General features: G+C 59.3%; 1 protein-coding gene across 1 annotated transcript in view; it reads right to left on the reverse strand.

Annotated features, from left to right (window-relative positions):
• Positions 1-21,175, reverse strand: part of PPP3CA (protein phosphatase 3 catalytic subunit alpha) — a gene marked incomplete at both ends in the record, with an annotated part of 148,101 nt that overhangs the window by 38,358 nt on the left and 88,568 nt on the right. The window contains one exon of the mRNA XM_084252451.1: positions 19,236-19,436. Coding sequence (XP_084108577.1) covers positions 19,236-19,436 — 201 coding nt within the window. The remainder of the gene's footprint in view (positions 1-19,235; positions 19,437-21,175) is intronic.

Raw genomic sequence — 21,175 nt, forward strand, 5'->3', positions numbered from 1 at the left:
GTGTTTGAGGGTTTTGGTACATTTTTGGGTGTGTTCGCCTCCTATTTTAATGGGAATCATTTCTTGTTTCTTGAGCATCTGACAAATCTCTAATTAAATTATGCAAAAATCACGTTTGCCTAACATGTTCTATAGGGCACATAAACTCTGTGATCATGGCAAATAAATGCAGGTGTTTGGAAAACAGAAAAGTAGCTGCTGAAAACTCCTAACTTGTGATTCACTGGTAACCATACTTTCAAATTTAGTTTCATTTTCATCAATTAAAAATGATGAAAGTTTGTTATGTATTTGGATTGCTAAAGAGGTCAATCAGGATTGTCACTCGGTCTTTTCCATCCCCTTGACAAAATACCAAAAATTGAAAACCATGTTCGTAATGCGTGCGGTGAGTTATTAAACTTGTTTTCGGGAGGGACAAGTTTGTTTTGTAAAATTACATAATTTTGAGTTGTTTCCTTCCAGACCTTTCTTTACTTCATTAAATCTCCAGAATTCCTTCCATTGTCTACAATCATCATTTAGTGCATTTTATTTATTTTTTAAACATTTATTTTACTTATACAAGAACCGGGGTACAAGCCAGATGCGCGGGAGGGTGAGAGGATTCACCAGAGCCAGAGCGGGGAACAGAACAGGCAGAAGGACCAAAGTACACTGCTGAGGGGAGCAGCGGGCGAGACAAGAGAGGTCTGAGCGCCACGTGGGCATCTCCGCAGCTGGCAGGGATCGAACCGGCACCATAGAGGTTGCAGACAGCTTCACAGCGCTGTACTCAACTGCCTGCACCACCAGGGAAGCCCCGTTTAGTGCATTTTGAACTAACGTTCTTAATAAATATGACAGTCTTTTCAATAATTAGCTATTTTTGTTAGTCACATAAAAAATTAAAGTATACTTTACCAAATAATAAGATTTCTGCTAGGATGTTTTGTTACTTTATAAGAGACAGTTCACATCTCGGAGTGGATAAATTGCCTATAATAAATAATAAATGGCCTATAACACATTGCATGCAATAAATATGTAATAACTAACCTCATAAACTAAGATACTTTACTCAGTCTTAATTATCAGAGTTATTAAATATCTCTAACGTGTCAAGTTAGGTATGCAGGATTAAAAACCAGACATTATTCTTTCAAACTGGTGCAAAGACAAGTTCATAGAAATATGAAATAATTACAGGATAATAGCAATTTTAGAGTAAAAGAATAGAAGACACGGAGAGTATTTGGTACTGAAGACACGTGTGAATCAGGACCAGCCACTTAACTGCGACTGATCTGACCTTCCAGCAAGCACAGGCCCTGACCTCGGCTGCGGACCCCTCTGAGACCTCTGGCCGGGGGAACGCCTGGGAACATTCCACACGTCTCAGACCCGGAGAGGGGTGGGGTCCACCCTGTCTCCCTCACGTGCTCCTGGGGAGCCAGTGACTTGGGATTTGAAGTGTTGGTGGCAGCAGGACGGCAAGCGTGAGCCGCCTCTGGCCTCAGGGGTCGCCGGGACCGCCGCGCGCTGCGCTATCCCGACCGTGATCCTTCTCTGCAAGGGCCAGAGCACACACGGCATCAGGGCCTTCACCTCAGAACCTCAGGTACTGTTCTTTACACCCTGCAGGGATGCGTGTGTGAGCAGCATGTGTGCATATGTGTGTGCATGTAAGCATGTGTCAGTGTGTGTGAGTGTGAGCGTGTGTTGGGAAGGGCTGGGGGAGCAGACCTATTGTATGGCATCTACCAACACAGACATAGGCTTTAGGTAGGAAGATGCAAACTAACCAGGAGACGTGGACACCACAGAAAATCAGGCGGGGGAGAGGGCGTATGTGAGGTGGGGGGTAAAGCCAAGCAGGAAGACAGTGGAGGAGGAGGGCCGGGCCCGGGAGGAGAGTTCTCTGAGGACGACAGAGCAGCGTTAGCAGGCAGGAGGGGCAGCAGAACTGCCTACAGCAGGCTGCTCCCAGCCAGGGGCTGACTGCAGGACCGTCAGGCTCCGAGACAGGAGCACGATGCGGCTCCAGGGGACATGACACTCCATGACCAGCGTCAGTGAGACAAAGAGCGGGGTCTCTGCTCTGAGCCCTGACTCAATACCTGCTCAGTCCCACAGCACCGGGTGTTCGGCCCTGAGAATGCCACGAGCAACAGGCGCGGCAGCGAGGACAAGGAGCTGGCTGTCGTCAGCCTGGGGGATGGCGCCCTGACATGCCGCTACAGGTGGGCAACCCCATGCAGTTACGTGCTTATGTCTACCCAGTAACGTACACGTAACATCACACACACGGAATGTTTATGGTTAGAATTCCTTGCTATGCTAGGATGTGAGACAGGGAAGAGACGAGAGGCTATGAAATAACACGCAAAGCGCTTCCAGGAGTCCTTCCCAGAACACGGACCTGGGTGCTTTCTGAAGTGTAAAGCCCACCTTAGACTTGCCGGCCCACTCGGGATGCCCCGGCTGGCTGGAGACGAGACCAGGCCCGGCCTCTCGGGACACCCCTTACGGTCATGTCCACACAGCCCAAATTTGTTGGGCAACAAGAGGGAAAAACAGCCTGTTGTGTCCTCTCCGGCGTCCAGAACCTGCCTTGCTGGGGTAAGGTGGGAGCCCCATCCTCTGCCTGACCCCTGACCCAGGATGCCCAAGGGGTCAATGCAGAGAAAGGGAACTCCAAGGCCTGGGGGTTGTCACATCATGGGCCGGATCCTCTACCCAGCACAGGTTTCTTTGGTTTTGGCTTTTGTGCTCTAAGCGCTCAGCAAACAAAATAAAGGACTTGGACAAACTTCATTCTCTTACTGATTTTGAGTTTAAATCTGTTCCAACTCCCAGTTCCCGAGGAGACATGCTACTGCACACGGAACAGCACAATCACTTCTCTAAAGCCTTTCCATTTTTTGTTTTCTCATGCTATTTGTAAGTCTCTGGCAAGGCCAATTCCAGGTCTCGGCCACGGATCGCGCATGTGTAGGCGCTAACGTGGTTTCCTCAGTAGGACTGAGTGATGAGAGTAGACAGTCCCCTTCTAAGCAACTTACTTAACTTAGCAGGTTTTGAAACAGTTAGCGGGCATTTATCCACACCTCGCTCTGTCTGAGAGGCCTGCCGCGCCCCAGGGGTCAGCTCCCTGGCCGGGGATCGAACCCGTGCTGCAGTGGCTGCGGACAGCTGCACACTGCTGCGTCGTACCCCCTGCGCCACCGGGGAGGCCCTCATTCTGTCTGAGTTCACTGAGGGGGATCACTCATAAAAATGCTCACTTGGCCGGAGTCAAGCGGGAGCCAGGCTAGATTTCTCTGTGCAAGTTCTGTTTGCAATGACCTTCCGCCTGAGTGTGTGTCCACGCTGAGTTCAGAGGAAGGACTCAGAGCGCTCATGACTTCATAACATTCTCATTCGCAGAAGCACTACCCTTTCGAGACACAGATCTGGGCAGACGCGCAGCCCACGCAGGTGGCTCGACTGGTGCCGGGAACAGCCGGGACCGAGTGGCCCGCTCGGCAGGGTGTGCACACGTGCTAGGACCCCCTCCCCGGACCCTCCACTCCCCCTTCCAGGCTCAACTCCTCTGATAAGGCCATTTATTGTGCGATTCAGAATCATGGGGGAGAACATGCTCTGCTTTGCTCTCCTCGGAGGTGGAAGGAAAAAAATCGAAGTTTCCCTGCTTCCAGAGGGACGGGGCCCCAGGGTCTTTGCACCTGCCGCTCCCTCTTCTGGAAGGTTCTTTCCTAACATGCACTCTCCTCCCCTCTTCCTCGCCTCAGGAGCAACGCCACGGCCATGTTCTCAGGCCTTCCTGCTGCCCCGTCCTGCATCCCTCCCAAATGTCCAGTCCTTGTCCTTCCTGGTCTTCACAGAGCTGGATACAGCCTCGTGTTATTTGTTTCTTAAACCTACCAGCTCATTGGTCTCCTTCATGGAACACAGCTGTCTCAGAAGGAAGACTCTGCTCTGGTAACTGCTCTATCCCTGCAGTTTGCCTGTGAGGGGGCCCCCATGTTTCTCAAATGAATGGATGGATGGAGGATGGGTGGAAAATGGAAAATGGAGGATGGATGGACAACAGATGGATGGAGAGAGTGGTGTACACAGGCATCCTCTGCAGGTGCAACAAAAGTAGCAAATATGACCTCCAAGTCCCTGCTCCGGACGGCACAGTGATACGTGGCTTTGGAAGAGGATGCGAAACTATCGATCACTGTGGATCATTTTGGGAACGAAGTTAAAACACTGACCGGCTCACTATAAATTACCTGGTCAGGTAAATATTCAGGGCACTGATAGCACAGAAGCAAAACAGAGCAGAGGGGCTCCGTGCACCCCAGCCCTAATAGGAACTTGGTCCCGCTCCCCAGCTCAGCGGGCCCTGGCTTCTCCCGGGGGTGGTCCTGCCGGGCCCCCCCTCGGCTCTGGAGGGTCACCCGGAGAGCACAGCTGGCCCCGAGGACACATGCCAGGAGCATCTCGGCACGAGGGCTGAGCGTGGCCCTAGGGCTGAGGGTGCGGAGGGCTCCCGTCTCTCCGGCCACTGAGCTGCTGCTTTCCGGGTGCCCTGCCCGCGGGGACAGGCGCCAGCGCGTCCCGTTGTTCTTTGCTACAACCTCCCTGAGCCGGCGTGCCCTCTGGCTTCAAAGGGTCAGCTGTCACGGGAGTCAGCACAGCGTCAAAGCCAGGGGAGGTGCCTGCTCCGCGGTGAGCTTCCGAGCCGCTGGCCTGCGCCTCACACGCGGCGTCTCACTCAGGTGCAAGGCAGGGCTGGGAGCAGATCAGGAGACGACGCAGAGAAACTGAAAGAACGGGCCGGCTGGCCGGACGCACGGCTAAGAGAGCCAGCACCGAGGCACCCCTGGCAGGGCGGGCCTGACCCGATCCCCCGCTGCTGAAAGGCACCGGGCACGGCTTCCTGGCCGACAGCCCCCCATTTCCCCCCTTCTATAGAGCACGTAATCACATTCTGGCTTAATTTCCATTTACAAAAGTGGTGTGTGACGGGGGCTGAGACCGCTCTCGGGGGCGGTGCAGACAGGGAGCTTGGAGGCCGCTTCCTGCGCTGCGGGACGCTGGACCAGCCTGGTTCTTTGCCGCGGCTGCTCCTGCCCGAGCGTGACACACACCACTCCCTGTTGTACCTGCCACCCTGTTCCCGTGGCGCTCGCCTGGCCCCCCCCAACACACACACACTCTCTCACCCTCTCTCCCCGCCCCCCACAGGTTCCTGGGGTCACGGAAGGGCAGGCGGGCGCGGCTCCGGGCAAGCAGGGGAGGAAGCCCTGACGAAGGTGTCGCCTTGTCTGTGTACATTGTTAAGAGGGGTGACGCCCGCGATTTCCCGTGACCAGCCTCCAAATGAGAAAAAAAAAATGTTTTTAGCATGTTGTATCGAGACTTTCCTTTCAAAGCAACCCATCCGAGCAACAGTTCTTACTATTCTTTACTCAAATGTCACCTCTGAATCAATCGCTGAAGTGAGTCTCTTGTCAAAGTTTCCTATTCTGTTTTAAAAAGCGATGAAAGTTGCTTTTTGGAAATTGACACTTATGAACACAGAGCTGTGGAAACGCAGCCGTCTGTCCCGGCAGCCCTGGGCATGTGTGCACCGCCCACGACCGAAGGCCGGGCCAGCGCGCAAAGGCGCTCTCTGAACCGAGCTCTGGATTCTGAGAAACCACCCTTGAGTGTATTTCCCAACTATTTCTACAAAGCAAAGGTAACAATCGACATTTCTTGGTGAATCCTCATAGCTGGGAGGGCGGGGGGCGAGGCCAGGAGGGAGGGAAGTTGGGTGCAGGTGGAGGGGACCTCTGGGGGGCCTTCGGGGGTCCTGCCTGGCCTCTGTGCACGGGCAAGCACCCCTAAGTCAGACTGAGCGTGACAGTTTCTCTAACTAATCCAACCGTTTGTGCCGCTGGCTAAGCGCCGACCAGGTCTCACGGAAAGGAAGGACAAGTGGGAAGGACCGACTCGCCAGGGGGAAACCGCCCTCGTGCAGGGCTGCTGCGGGCTTGGAAGGGATTTTCCCATGAACGGTCGTGAAGTGTTGTGAGTTCTGTGTCGCCGACCACGTCCTCAGCCAGCGCCTGAGGCTACTGCACTCTCAGCCACGGCCCCTCACAGCGCCACGGCAGCACCGACACTCCTGACGGCGCAAAGGCCGGGAGTTGGCACTTGGTGATCCAGACCCTGGAAAGCAGATGAAATAAAGTGGAAGAACGAAACTCAAGAGCTAGTTTCCACTGGAAACAGAGTTCTCATCAAGCGCGTGCAGGACTTTGCATCCTTGTCACTCGGCCGGCAAATATTTTGGATAAAAGGCCCTGGGCGGACTCAGTCACCTCGGGTGGGGAGACACAGAAGGGCGTGGGGTCAGGCTCAAGAACGAGCGTGAGGTCTGGACGGCCCCGGCCCCGGCCCAGCGCGGGGAGCGGGGAAGAGGCGGCTCTGTGGGCAGGAAGGGCTTAGCAGCAGAGACAGAGCGCGAGCTGGGTGGCCTGGGTGGCAGGACCCAACGATCCCGCCTCCGGGGCAGCCAGGGCGAGGAGAAGGGCGGGCCCAGGGAGGGCCCAGTCGGCCCTGCATGCTCGGAGCTGGGGCCTCTGGGGGCAGGGGGCGGCGTCAGGGGAGAGCCAGGCTGTTTCTCAGAGTGTGACCCCAAGAGCCGGTTGCTGGGCCACGTCCAGGGCATCCTGTGAGGTCAGTTATCAGCGAGAAACACAACAGAGGCTTCTCCCTCCTCCTTTCCGTTGACTCGGCAGCACACACAGCCCTAGATTTCAGGGGGCGTCGCACGTTCCTGGGGCACAGAGCGTGAGCTTGGAGGCCTCACCCCGCCGGGTCAGAGCCTGGCTGGCCCTGCCCCCAGGGAGCGGCACCACACGGGGCTAGCTGAGCAGGGATCTCTTGCCTCCCTGTTGACCTTCTCCTGGGGGTGAGGTCAGCCAAGACAGCAGCCGAGAACCCTGCGTCCAGAGCACAGCAGAGGGCCCTGGGAATCCGCCCCCAATGCCGTCACCACCGCGCTCCTCCCAAGCGGGGTCAACGTGGACACCACACGCTGTCGCTGGCCTCTGAGGGGGGCCATTATCAAGCTCACGGCCATGTTCAGGAGAGAAAAATCCCACCAGCGACCCAGAGGACACGTCCACTCACAATGACGCAGCTCAGCGCTGATGAAGCTCCAGCTACTGGAGTATTTTCCCACCCCGGACTGCTGCCCACCCGCCAGGTCCTTCCAGAACGGGGCATGAGTGCACGTGAGGGCGGCCACACTGCAGTACTCAGCACCCAGCTGCTCATATGGGCACAAGGAAAAGAAAAGGAAGGACCAACGTTTTTCCTGGGATGAGAATCCTTAGGATCGACTCGCTCTGCTTTTGAAAACAGATTCCACGCGGGCCTCTCTGCTAGCTCGCTTAGCACCGTGCCCTTGGGCCCAGGTACTGCACAGGGCAGCGCTTCCGTGCTGGTTTTTTCTTGGCTGAATAATATTCCACTGCGTCGACTGATCACAGCTTCTTCACATGCCACCGCAGAGGGTGAGGGTGTCTTCCCCTTAGCCTTTTCCTTTGGGTCTACACCCAGAAGCGGGACTGCTGCGTGATAAGGTTTTTCTATTTTTAATTTTTTGAGGAACTGCCGTGCTGTTCTGCATGACTTACTCCCAGCCACTGCCACACAAGGCTCCCGTGTCCCACGCCCGGCTGGCACCTGTTATCTTGTGTCTCTTTGATAACAGCCGTCCTGACAGGTGAGAGGTGGTGCGGCCCGAGCTTCCCATGCCCCTCCCTGCTGCCGGGTCAGCACCGTCTCACGGGCCTCCTGGCTCCGCAGGAAAGACAGCGCCCTTCCTGCCCGCACGTCCCAGCTCAGACCCGAAGACCTGGGCGGGACGGCAATGTCAGCGGGGCTGCGCTCACAGCGCTGGGACAGTGTTTGCCACTGTGCAGACTCTACCAGTGAGTAAACAAGAGAAAACTATCAGAGCCACAGCAACACGCCCAGTGACACTCACAGGATCGAGACTCGGGGGCGGGGTCCCCAGAGCTGGTGGCCTGCAGCCGAGAGCTGTGCCCTGGGCCTGGTCTGCTCCCAGGCTGAGCAGCAGACAGGGGATGACACTATTCTCCCAACACGCGAGAGCCATCTGGCCTCCTGGCCACGTGCAGACGCCGGCTGCTCAGCGGCCTCCAGGCTCCAAGACCCTCCAGCCCGGAGATGTCCCAGCTACTTTCATATCCCGAATTCAGATCCACGTTGTGTTTGCTCCACTTGGCAGTGAGTGTAGCAAATGTAAATCCGTTTCTGAAAGTGTTCATTCCCTGAAGCAACAGCTCAGGATTTAATATGACTTGCTACATTGAACAGACACATAAACAAACAAAAGCCTCCAACATCGACATCAAGGTGGGGCAGTGAGTCCTGTGCTTTCCCCAAGGCCTGGGCCCAGCGGGAGACAGAGCGCCCCCCTTTTGCTGCCCCGCCTTGGAGGGCCCGCCCCAGGCAGGAGGGAGCAGGGCTGGAGCCAGACAGCCCCTCATGCCTGTTGGGGAGAGCGCTCCTTGCTCCTGGGAGCAGACCCACTGGCCAGGGCTTCTAGATGGGGCGATTCCATGACGAATGCGTGGAATGGCGACTCGTCAACGGCCCCTCTCTTGCAAGCCCCCACTTGGAGAGCACGGAGCTGCTGCGGCCCAGCAGCCGCCTCATGACCCTTCAGGACGCGTTCGGGGGGTTTTTATTTTAAGTCTGAGTAGATTTCATTCTCAAAGCAGGAAACGCCTTTTAACTCGAAATTAAACGTGGTGAGGTAAATGCCGAGACAGAAGAATACCACGTTCATGGGAAAGGAGCCGCGATGATCGTCTAGATCACCAGCTGGGGAGGCTGAGGCCAGCTGCCGCGGCCGTCGTGGAGGGACTTCTGTAGCTGACGGTGCCTTGCTGCAGGGTTTCAACTGGGGCGGTGGGGGGGGGGGGCGACAAGCGTGGTTTTTGAAAAATTAATGGGCAGAGCCTCAGGCTGGGCCCAGCGGGCAGGAAGCAGCACAGCCCTGGGCACAGCAGGTGCCTCGTTCCCACCTGAGCTCTCCGGAGGGGCGTGCAGACGCCCGCATTCCGCGCTTTCTGGGGCACAGACTGTGAGGTGGATTTGGGAGAGTGAGATGCTCCCTGGGCCTCGCCCTGCTTCTCCACGGGCTCTGGCTCGCTCTCTGCCTGGGGGCTCGCCCCAGAGGTAATGGAGTGACCGCGACTGCGCTCAGAGCAGAGGGCATCGGAGCAGCAACCGGCCCAGCCACACCTCAGGGTGTCCCAACAACCAGTGTCCCCAAGAATCACGGGAGACCCAGACCAGGCCGGCACCATGGGCAGCCCCGGGACGGGTGGGTGCTGCCCTGGGGGGCTGGAGCCAGCTCACACTGGTTCTCTCTGCTCCACACTGCTGACCCACGAAGGCCATTCTCTTTCATCCTCACGCGCCACCCGAGAGCTCCCTGCAGCAACGGGAAGTAAGGCCCCGGGGGTTGGGACATGGGAAGAACGATGATGGCGCCTGCCTCCTCCGTTGACACCAGCTTGGCTCGATTACCCTCATAATCCCCCAGCAAAATCCACCTGGTCTCCAGCTGCAGGTGAGCAGACAGGCTTCAGGTGACAGAGCTCTCAAGGCTGGAAACCCCTGCCCATATGCCGTGGGCACAGTGGGCTCTGGAGCCCCTCCGCTCCTCCTCCCCTCCACGCCTGCCCTCACATCCCCCCCCATAACACACCCGCCTCACCTGGGGTCACGTTATCTCTGGGGGCGGGAACAGGGACATGACCACCCTTCTACCCAAGAGACAGCTTTAGTCTTGAGATGGGTTTTTAACCACGAGTTGTGTTTTTTCCCAATTCAGCGAACAGGCTGACTTCTTCCCCATGCCAGCAGGAAGGCTGCTCTGCCAACGAGTGGCCGGCAGGGCCGAGGGCACAGCTGTGCTCCCAAGAAGCTGAGGCCCACAGAGAGCCATGATCCCCGAGTCTGCAAGTGGCCCCCGCTGGGTGCAGTGCTGTCAGGGCCTTCAAAACTCACAAAACAAAATCCAGTCCTATTACAGGACTGCAAAATTCCAGAAATAAATCTTCCCAAAACACATATTTATGGATGTAGGGCTAATTCTAAAACGGGGACCGCAGGCCTGGCTTTCTGAGCGGTGCTCCAGATACCTGCGTGCCTGCCCGAGCCATCTGCACGCAGCGGCAGCCGCGGGCCGGCGTTATTCTTAGAGCCCCAGAAACCGGAGCTGCCGGCCCCGTCTTCTGCCTGGTTCCTACTGAAAATAGCCTGATAGGGAGAAAAGCCAGGTAGGCAGCAGCATGACACTCACGGCGAGACAGGGAGGAAGCTCGGGAAGCAGACAGGGGTGTGAGGACAGAGGGTGCCGGCTGGGGCCTGCGGGGACACGGCGCTCGCCCCGGAACCAGCGCGCAGCCGGACACCGGGGGCAGAGACCAGGGCAGCCAGTGTGAGTGTGCAAGCCTGAGAAACAGGGCGCGGCTCCCTTTAAGAAAATAACTGGATGTTTCCACCCCAAGTGGTTTTTTTGGTTTGTTTTTCATTCCCCACCCCCCCACCGCCATTTCTCTGACGTTTACCTGTCAGGTGAAAACGTGTGTTACTAAAGATGCGCAGGAGCTGTCACGCACGGTCCAGCCCAGACAGCTGGGAAGGGTCAGCGTGGGCTGGACTCGTCGAAGTTTAATATCCCTCGACTGGGTCATAAAATAATGTCCCCAAATGTCTGTGTCAACAGACTATGTGGGTGTCTAATCTGGTAACGAGCAGGAGGAAAACTCACTCTACGGTAACTATGGCGGCGCTTCACAAGCTGCGTGCGTGTGTGTGCGCGTGTGTGCTCGCGCATGTGCGCTGCAGGATGACCCCGAGCCCGGCTCGTGAGGCAGCCTTCCGCAGGCACGTAAACTCTTTCGCAAAGGAGGGACTTTACGCGACTGCGCGGGAGCGGCAGCGGCACGCGTGACTTTCACAACCCATGCACATTTCCGCCCTGTGTGCGCCCAGGCTGCTCTTTAAAAATATCTTTAAGATCGACGGCACGAAGGCGTGTGTGAGGACACGGAGAGAGGGCACACCCAGGCACAGCGGGGCCCGGGACCCTGCAGCAGGGGCCCCATCCTCCACGTGCCCAGCACGGTGGAGGGCGGTGCCGCCTGTGGTAGGGGCGCGCTGGGCAGTGGCACCCACCCGGCGCCTGCCTGGCGCGGAGCCACCTCAGAGCCTATGTGCAGCGAAAACAGGAGGCCCTGAATCCTCTGTGTCGAGGGGTGTCCCTTGTCTGTCCCATGCATGGGACAAGTCGTTCTCCGTGGCTGTGGCCTGCGTTTGGGCACTGGAGGAGACGGACGACAGATCCTCTGAGATCCTTCCGGAAAGCTGTCTCGAGGCAGGTCACTGCCGGGCACTTGGTGGCAGTCCTGGGGCCGTCGCTGAGAAGCCACCAGGCATGAGGGTGCTGGGTCAGTGCTGGCTGTCCTTGCTCATCCCAAAGGACGTCCTGACTGGCCCACCTCGGGCCTCCTGACTTCCGTTCCTTTCTTTCCAAGCAACGTCCTGACACCATGAGAAATGTCCACGAAAGCAAAATTTGTTTTTCTTAATCAAAATCAAAGCTGACTGGCTGCTTCCAGAGGATGCAGGGGGCAGGCGGGCATCCCCAGGGACAAGGCCAGGCTGCGTCACCTGCTCTGGCCAGCTGAGTTCCCACGCCTGTAGCCACACAGCGCAGCCCCGGGCCAGGCGTCAGCAGGGAGCCCCGGTGGTCCCAGGACAAGAGGGAGTGGCGTCTCCAGACGAGGAAGCAGCTGTGGGTGGCACGGCTCCGGGTGGTGGGCAGCTGGGAGCAGGGACATGCAGGCCGAGCTGGACCCCGGGTTTCCAAACCTGGAGGTGAAGTTGTGGCCACACAAGCTAGGCCAAGCTGCCCATCCTGTCTCCCTAGTCCACGCTGCTCCTTTCATTTACTTGTGTTTCTCAGGTGAACGGCCGCACCAGGAGTCTGCGTGTAATCCGAGAACCCGCAGTGGGTTACCAGTACGATGGAAAGACTCTGCTCACTTGCCCCCTCCACCTGGCCCTCAACACACCAGGCCAGGCAGCCACAGATCGTTCTGGAAGGGCCCAAACCTCATGCATTCTCACCGCTTTCTCAATTCATATGCTCAAGTGGAATGGATATTCTGTATCAATAATGCAGGCAATTTACTTTCTAATTTTTACCTGGCTTTGATCTATATGTGATGAGTATCACCAGCTTATCGCTTGAAGAAAGCCCTGAGCAGTAGCTAAGATTAAGCCGAGGCCCACCTCTGAGGGAGTGGGCTGGCCTTTAATGTTTAAAACATGAGGCAGAGGCCTTCAGATAAGTCATGTGTGTCATGTTTACGGCGATCTGCTGGTCTCCTGCTCATACGTGACGGCCAAGCCATCCCTCCAACGCCACCTTGCAGGGCCTCAGTAAACATGCAGGTGGCCAGGCTCTCAAGGTGACGGGACCAAGCTGCGTGGTTGACATCGCAGCTGCTGCTGGAAGTCAGTGCGTTTTTAGGAAAGACTCAGACACTGCTAACGAAGACCAGCGCGGAGCTGGATTACTTCTAGAGCCAGGACGCAAGGCACAAGGGCGCCTTTGTTTCACATGGAGACAAAAGCCTTTGTGAGTCATCTCAGAAACACCCCCCCAGAACCAGCCAGGGAGGAACCTGGCTGGGCGGCGGGGGGCTGGAGGGACACGCCAGCAGGTGGACCTCGAGGCCCACTCGCGTCCAAGCCAGAGAGCACGTGGCCGCATTCCTGGGATGGGGCCAGGCACGCCCATCCCTGCAGGCTCTGGAATGCTGGCGCCAGTCTGTCACGACCCCCAAATCTCAAGCCTGGCAAGGTGGCAGAGGTGGGGCTCTGCAGAGGAAAGGGCTGCGCAGAGGGGCAACCATGACTGTTAGTTTTGGAAAATCATTACAAATGGGGTCTGTGGGTCTTTACCTATGATTTCCTCCCTCAGTGACCCTGATTTCCTCTTTCCTGACGTCGTCTATGGTAAACACGAAGGCGGAGAGCTCGGAGCTGAGTGCATGGGAAGGGGGGAGCAGCCACACCCTAGGGGTGACATCCTGCAGGGATGCTCCCTCGAACCCCGGTGGGACGTCCTCCCTGGACGTGGGCGTGTTAGCTGTTTTGGGACTGGCAGATAATGAGTGGAATCTCGTGGCCATAATCCCACATTTTGCTAGAAACGTCATTTCCACGAGGTGAGAAGCTCAGCGCGCACGGCTGCCACGTGGATCCACCTTCCAGGGCTGTCCTGAGTCCTCGTGCAAAGCAACACATTCGTGCCCTAAACATGGTGACCCGCCTGCGGCCGCGTGGCACATGCCATCCATCTCTGGAGACACTCAGCAGCACCACCCGTTCTCTTAAGCAACGAGGAGCAATCCTCTAGCCGGAGGAGGACACTGCTGCGCTGGGCCGTGGACGGGAGCCAGTGCAGCGGTGCATCCTAGGCAGTGCCAGCCACTCGCGCCCTCTGCCTGTACCTTCTTGGGCACGGGGGACAGCGCTCCCGCAGGCACCCATCCCAGCTGGACTGGGTGTCCAGGCCCCTGGGCCCCACACCTGATCCTAGCTCCGCAGGAAGGATTCACAGTGTGTGCGCGCGCGCGCGTGCGCGCGTGCGCGCTGCTGCCGGGCCTTCTGGTCACGCTGGCCCACGTGTAAAGTCAGCCGGTGTCCTGACACCCTCTCTAGTCTGTGACACGGTTCCTAAGACCAACCTTGCAAACCACGTCGGGGATCAGGGAAGGGGCCTGTTCTCATGTAGTGACTGTTACCTGCCTGCCTGCCTACCTGCCTGCCTGCCTGCCTGCCTACCTGCCTGCCTGCCTACCTACCTGCCTGCCTGCCTGCCTACCTACCTGCCTGCCTACCTGCTTGCCTACCTGCCTACCTGCCTGCCTGCCTACCTGCCTGCCTGCCTACCTGCCTGCCTGCCTACCTGCCTGCCTACCTGCCTACCTACCTGCCTGCCTACCTGCCTGCCTACCTGCCTGCCTGCCTACCTGCCTGCCTGCCTGCCTGCCTGTCTACCTGCCTATCTGTCTACCTACCTGCCTGCCTACCTACCTGCCTATCTGTCTACCTACCTGCCTGCCTACCTACCTGCCTATCTGTCTACCTACCTGCCTGCCTACCTACCTGCCTATCTGTCTACCTACCTGCCTGCCTACCTACCTGCCTATCTGTCTACCTACCTGGCTATCTACCTGCCTGCCATTGTACCTGCCTGCTTGCCTGCCTACCTACAGACCCATCTACCTGCCTAAACCAAGTCTGACACACAAACCCCAGGCCCAGGCTCAGGGCAGTGAGGACATCAGGATGGCGTGTGGCCACCACGGAAGGGCCAGAGATGTGTGCCTGACCAGCCCTGGGCTGGGCTCCAAAAATAGGCCTCTGGCCGCGGGGCAGGCCCTACGGTTTGGCCGCTGAGCCCAGTGGGCACGACGCCTCCCCAGCGACACCCCCAGCGAGCCCGGGCCACGCGCTGTGACGGTGACAGATGAGGGCGGCAGCGGACAAACACTGATGTTCAGGTCCCGAAAGGCCCAGAGTCCTCTCCGGCACTCCCCGGGGAGCCCGGCATGGGGAATTCTCCTAATTGACGTCAGCTGCTGTAGGGGAAGGAATGCCGTGACCTTAAACTTGGCCACGGTCCGCCCTCACATCCAGGAACGGAGCCAGAGGGCTCTCCTGGCAACTGCCCGCTCGCTCCCCAGCAGGGCGGCCGCAGAGGGAACCCTGCCCGCCCGGGGCACGTCCCCGCTGCAGGAAACAGACGGCCGGGGAGATTAGCAGCCCGCCCGCCCGCAGGCCTCTCCCCAGGCCCGCGGGGCGCCACCTCCCCATGCAGGCCGCTGCGGGTCTGCGTTTCCTCACAGCCGAGGACTGCGTCTCGGCTAAGTCAAGGGAAAGCACTCGCCCCCGGGAGAGACCGCGCGGGTCGGCGTGACGCCTGCGTGTTCGTCAAGTCTTCAGTGGACTGAGAATTTTAGCTGCAAGCTACACATGCTTTACGGCCGGCGTCGGCTATCGTTTGTAACAAGCACAGAAGTAAAAATCGGATCCAGTCTTCCACCCGTGTGGCTCCCGGGCCCGTGCGGCTCCCTCTGGTCAAGGGCTCCCGCCTCCTCTCTCCACTGCTCTCAGCCCAGGGCCCCCAGCCACACCAGAGTAAGGGAGGCCCTGCTGGGAGGCCCTGGCCGCTGGGAGTGCTGACCGGGACCCACGTCTCGGCCTGACCACCCACCTCGACGCGCCTCGCCGGGCCCCAGGCCTGCCAGCCCACACGGCCCTCCCCTCGCTCCCTGCCCGGGGGCGCCCCGCACCACGCACTTCTCCTGCGGGGCCTCTGCAGGCCCGCGGCCTCCCGCTCTCCTCCTCCGAGTCCCCAGCGTGCAGGGGCGGCTTTGCCACCCCAGGACAGGCCCCGGCCCCGCCCGCAGCTCCCAGGCTCCCAGCAAAGGCTGGGGCCACAGTCACGACAGGCAGGAGGGCGGGCCCAGGCTAGGTGGTAACAGTGGGTACCGCCAGGGAGAGCCCAGCCACTTGGAAGGCAAGAAAGCTGTCCCTCTGGCTGCCTCTGGGTTTGACTGAATCCTGGCCTCACCCGCTCATTTCATCCATGCATGTAACTCGTCTCTGGGCAAACAGTTCAGTCCTCCCCCGACATCCTGGTCCCTGGAGAGCAGAACACAGGTCTTACCCGTGCGTGACCCACCGCCTCCACCAGGTAGATGCTCAAGAAATGCTAAAAAGCTGGACTCCCAACAAACTCTGATCTCTCAGTCAGCTCTGCGAGCCCAAGACCAAGGTGCTGGTGGACTCGGCGCTGGGGTGGGACGGGCCCCGCCAGGGAGGCCATCTTCCTGCGCATCCTCCCAGGAGGAGCACGCGCGCCTCCTCTCCCTCCTTCCTGGCACTCCCACGGCGGCCACCCGCACCCTCCTGTGCCAGTCTCCTCCCGCCCCCCCCCCCCCAGCAGCTCCCCTCGGGCCCAGGGCTCAGCCCTGAGCACCAGGGGGTGGGGAGCGGTGTGACAGTGCAGACACAGCTGCTGACACAGGTGCTGACACAGGTGCTGTCTGGACGCGCTGCGGTCAGGGTGCCTCCCTTGTTTGCAAGGAAACAAAGAAAATTCAATTCACTTTTCAGAAAAGATTCCAAAAGGCAAGGACATACTTTACAACAGCCCCAGCACAGGCACACTCTTCAGTCACGTTTCTAGGACAGCTGCCCCCGGCCCCCCCCCCCCAACAGGTTAGTTCACAGGAAAAGGCCCCGTGTGGCCGCTCCCAGGGCCGAGGGCAGCACGCGGGGTGGGACCAGCAGCCTCCAGATCCTCCTGTCTTCTCCAAATAAAATGGGCTGCAAAACCCTACGTAAGTGCAAACCTTCCCCAAAGAGAGGGGTTTGGGCAGCGTGGTAAATCAAACTATTAAAAAAGTGCTACAGAATTAAACATCGGGGCTCCCTGGTGTTGCAGGTGTTAAGTCTCAGTGCTATGAAGCTACTGCCAGCCACAGCAGCACGAGTTCAATCCCCAGCCAGGGTGGTGACCCACATGGCGCGGCAGACCTCTCCTGTCTCCCCGCTGCTCCCCTCAGCAGTGGATTTCAGTGGATCTGCTTGTTCTGTTCCCCGCTCTGTCTCGGGTGAATCCTCTCACTCCCCCACACCTTTGGCCTGCACCCCGGTTCTTTTTTTAAAGATTTATTTATGCATACAAGAACTGGGGTACAGGCCAGAGGTGTGGGGGGGTGAGAGGACTCACCCCAGACAGAGTGGGGAGCAGAACGGGCAGATGGACTGAAAACACTGCTGAGGGGAGCAGCAAGGAGACAGAAGAGGTCTGCCATGCCATGGGGTATCTCCCTGGTTGGCCAGGAATCGAACTCATGCTGCAGAGGCTGCGCACAGCTTCACAGTGCTGCACTCAACCCGCTGCACCCCCGGGGAGGCCCTGCACCCCAGCTCTTGTATGCATAAATAAATAACCTGTCTCTTCACCTCTCTCTGCAGTTCTCTCCTGTGCTAATACCACTTTCCCTCTCCCTCCTGTCCTCCCTCCTCCCGCCTCTCAAGTGCTCTGCTCTCTCCCGTGTGGAGTCCTGACCTACAGAAAGTACGCCTGCCTGGGTGGGTCTCAAGTGGAAACTACGCCTCCTACAGCACAGTGCAGAGTCAGTAGTAAAATACAGCTTGACTGATACAGTCATCCGAGCAACAAATACCCTAAATTTGAAAATAAGTATTACAGCGCTGGCTCGGCAGGCCAGGAAATCTTACAGGCAAGTTGTTACCTTGGAAAGAGACCCTGCTTGCTTCCGGCCACCGCGCCTGCTTTCACTGCCCCGTCCGGTGTCGGCTCTTGCTCAGGGCGTGACTGGTTTTGCTCCGTGTTGGCTGCGAAGCCTCGGGTTTAACTTCCTGGTGAAATCCGCAGGACGTCCCCCATCTATCTTATGTTAAAATCGGTGTTTCTCTCCCACCCCTCGGCCACTGTTCTCCCCCGTCAGCGAGGGCCACGAGAAGGCCGCACCTGAGCCCTCAGAGGGGGAGGGGGTCCTGCCCATGGCAGAGGTGGGAGCCGCCTGGACCAGGCAGCGTTCCTGCTCGGGCCCCAGCTGACCAGCACCCCATGGCCATCCCACGCTCAAGCACCTTGCTTTGTCCACCCCCGGCCTAGAAAGTCCGACGTAACTGAGACCTGATTTCCAAAGTCTCTTCCTGTTGGTATCCCCTGTCGCACCAGCTGAGAAAGCACTAGGAAAACCAGGGCGATGCGTCCGTGGGCCCCAGAGAGTCCAGGGTAACCTGCTTCTTCCAGACTCTTCCTTGTGTGTTCTTGCAGGACCGTGCTTATCCACAGAGCAATGCTGACTGCAGCCGGAAATACTCTATCTTTACCGTGTGCCCTACGCGCCGCCTTTTGTGAAATTCTCACCTCCGTTACCCCACTGGTTCACCAGAGAGGGCCAAGCTAGTCTTCAGACACTATTTTTTTTTTTTTCATTATTCTCACATGTAATAAAGGAAAGCACATTCACCCTGGTTTTATCCTTGTGCGTTCTCAGGCTCTGTGAGCCGGGGGTGACACGCGTGAGCCCACGAGCTGGGGTACACAGAGTGCCTTTGCACCTGGACATTCATCCACCACTGGCCCAATCGCCTGCTGCCTGGCCCCAGGCACAGCCGTCACCTTTCTGATCTATGAACAAGGAAGATAAATCTCAGTCGAAGACAAAGTCGATCTCTCAGTAGCAGAAGTCCCCGCGGGCACTCGGGCCCAGGAGGTCCGGCCTGACGCTCAGGACAGGCTCTGTCCACCCGGCAGCGACAGGCGAGGCCGCCAGGCTGCAGTGAGACCACAGAGGAGAGGCTGACGGTGCGTGGACAGTGTTGCTAAATGTCCCCTCTGTTTTGAGAATGAAAATGTTCTGTGTCTACACTGGATCCTTCTGCCAGGACAATCAGCAGCAGCCAGGAAAAGGAGTGACTTTTAGCTTCTCTGAATGTGAACGCCTGCACCCCCATGAGGGGCAGGGGGGGAAGCCTAGAGCACCTGCCCTCTGGGCCACGTGAGGTCCGGCGGGGTCTGACCGTCGCGTTTAAGGACGTTACCCCGACGCCAAAGCGGATCTGCCCGCACACAGTGACGGAACAAAACCGCCAAAAAGACACGTCTGGCTGCAAAGCATGCACGCGACACACTTGTCCTCCCCGGGGTCAGCGGCTCTTGGGCGCCCCTTGGAGCAGACTGTCAGGCCCACCCAGGGCGGCGGGCTCAGCAGGGGAGGGGGGCCGGCAGCGGCTCTGACAGGCTGCCAGGAACACTGCTGTCCGAGACACGCTCCAGAACCACGCCCCCTGCCCGGCCCCCTGCGGGCGCAGCGGAGGTTGTCCTTCCCACTGGTGTGTGTCTGCACCAGTGTGTGGCTCCACGGGGGCCCTGGATTCACCAGGACCGCCTGCCCCGCCCACCTCCTTGCATGCCCAGGGCGCCCCGCACCCGAACCGTCCCCGTGCCCCACCTCCAGCCCAGCCTTGATGTGGCGGCAGAGTGTGTGTGTGTGGGGGGGTCTGCGTGGGTCTGGGCCCTGCTCCGGCGCACTGGCACTGACCTGTGACCGGAGCGTCGATGTCTAGCAAGTTCTTCTCCTGCCGCAGGATGGAGGCCCCCTCGGTGACAATCCTCAGCGCCACGCTCTCCTCCAGCCGGCCCTCCTTCATGAGGTGCGCCTTCAGCACGTCCACGCGCGGCTTCCCGTCGCCATCGAACACTTCCTTCGCCGTGAGCCGGTGGCTGGGAGGGAACGGGACAGCTGCAAGAGAAGGCGTCCGTCAGCACGGGCCGCGCTCGGCACAGGGCATCGGCCACCCGCACCCCCCACCCCGCGGGCCATGGCCCCCACGCCACGGCGCTGCGAGCCTGCGAGAGTCACCCGCCGCCCACGTCTCGGGCTGGGGGCCTCACGCTGCCCGTGGTCCAGCACCGCCTGAGTCAGCAGAGAACAGGCAGCAGCTGTTCCGATACAAGAAACCCCCCCCCCCACATACACACACACACACACACACACACTCACGGCCCCGGCCTGCTGGGGAGCAGCAGCCTCTGCAGCAGGACGCAGCTCTGCTCAGACCAGATGCCACCCTGGGTCTCAGGCCCGGAGGGGATGGAGGAGCACAGCAGAGGGACAGAGCAGGACCCACGACGCCAAGGCAAACCCCGGGAGTGCAGAGGGCAGGCAGGCTCTGTGCACACCAGCTGAGGAGCCAGCTCAACCGCAAGGGGCCCCTGGCGCTGGGGCACTCAGTGTGTAGAAAGGCGGAGCGAGGGAACCCCACTCTGCTTGACTGGGCCCGGCCACTGCCCCTTCCACACCCCCCACCTCCTCCGGGGAGCTCCCCCGGCACCGGCCAGGGACGAGGATCAGGGTGCAGGACAGCGAGGCCACGCCAGAAAGGGCCCAAGCGAGAGAGAGCCCAGGGGGCTGGGCTGCCCCCTCTACAGGGCTGGTTTCCAGGGAGCCGCTCCCAGTTCCTGACACACCCGGGGCCCAGCCCCAGGCTTGGGGGCAGTCCCTGCCTGTGCACCAGCGCGCCCCGGGATGCGGGACAGAGGAGTTCCCCGCCCCATCCCACCCCGGCTTCCCAAAGCTCCCCTCGAAGCAGCAAGATGCCTGCAGGTCCACGCCGAGGACGGGGCGAGATCAGAGATCCAGGAAAAAGGGAAGTGACGTGATGGCCACCAGCTGGACTTCCCTGCCCACTCAAGCAGAGGCTTCACCTCGCTGCCAAGCACAGCAGCGGGGGCCCCCGGTGGGCAGGCACCAGGCTGCGGGACACCCGGGGGGCGGGCACCAGGCTCCAGGGGCCCCCGGGGTCGAGCACCGGGCTCTGGGCTCAGAGGAACAGGCGGCGACCTTGGGCCCACACGGTGTTGACCTTGGGTGAGCTAATAACCCACTGTGGCTCCAGGCGCCCCGGCTGCATGGAGAGATTCTGGCTGTAAATTGCTCTAATATCTAATGCAAACAGGAGCGGCAGCAGGCGGCACGGCTGGGGTGTTGGTGCGATGCCAGGCGCAGGGGGCAGGGACGTCACCATGGCGGGAGCCACCCGAGGAGCGGGCCAGACTCACACGCGCGTGTGTGTCAGCCTGGTAGGTCCCCTAACGTCGCCGGGGAGAAAGCAGAGGCGCAGAGACACTAAGTTCCTCGCCCAAGGCGACGGCCTGGGGTTGACACGCAGCGAGCGCCTGAGCGTCCGGGCCGGCAGGGCGGGCGCCGGAGTTCCGTGTCCAGGCACCAGCCGGACCGTCACGCGGCCAGACAAGGAGCTTCGTCGCCTTGAAACTCCAGCAGAGCCCGAGAGCGGTTTCTTACAAAGACCACTTCCTCGTTTCAAAAATTACTTCGGGCAGCTGAAGGCCGGACAGACGTATCGCCAAGGGCTGACGTAAGTAAAGGCCCGTGGGCGCAAGGACAGGGCGCGGAAGGAAAGCGGTCCCGGCATTCGGCGAGGGGGCGAGGGTCAGCAGGCCAGCCTGCTGGGCGGAAGC

Source organism: Talpa europaea (assembly GCF_964194135.1).
Source record: "Talpa europaea genome assembly, chromosome: 13".
Taxonomy (NCBI): Eukaryota; Metazoa; Chordata; class Mammalia; order Eulipotyphla; family Talpidae; genus Talpa; species Talpa europaea.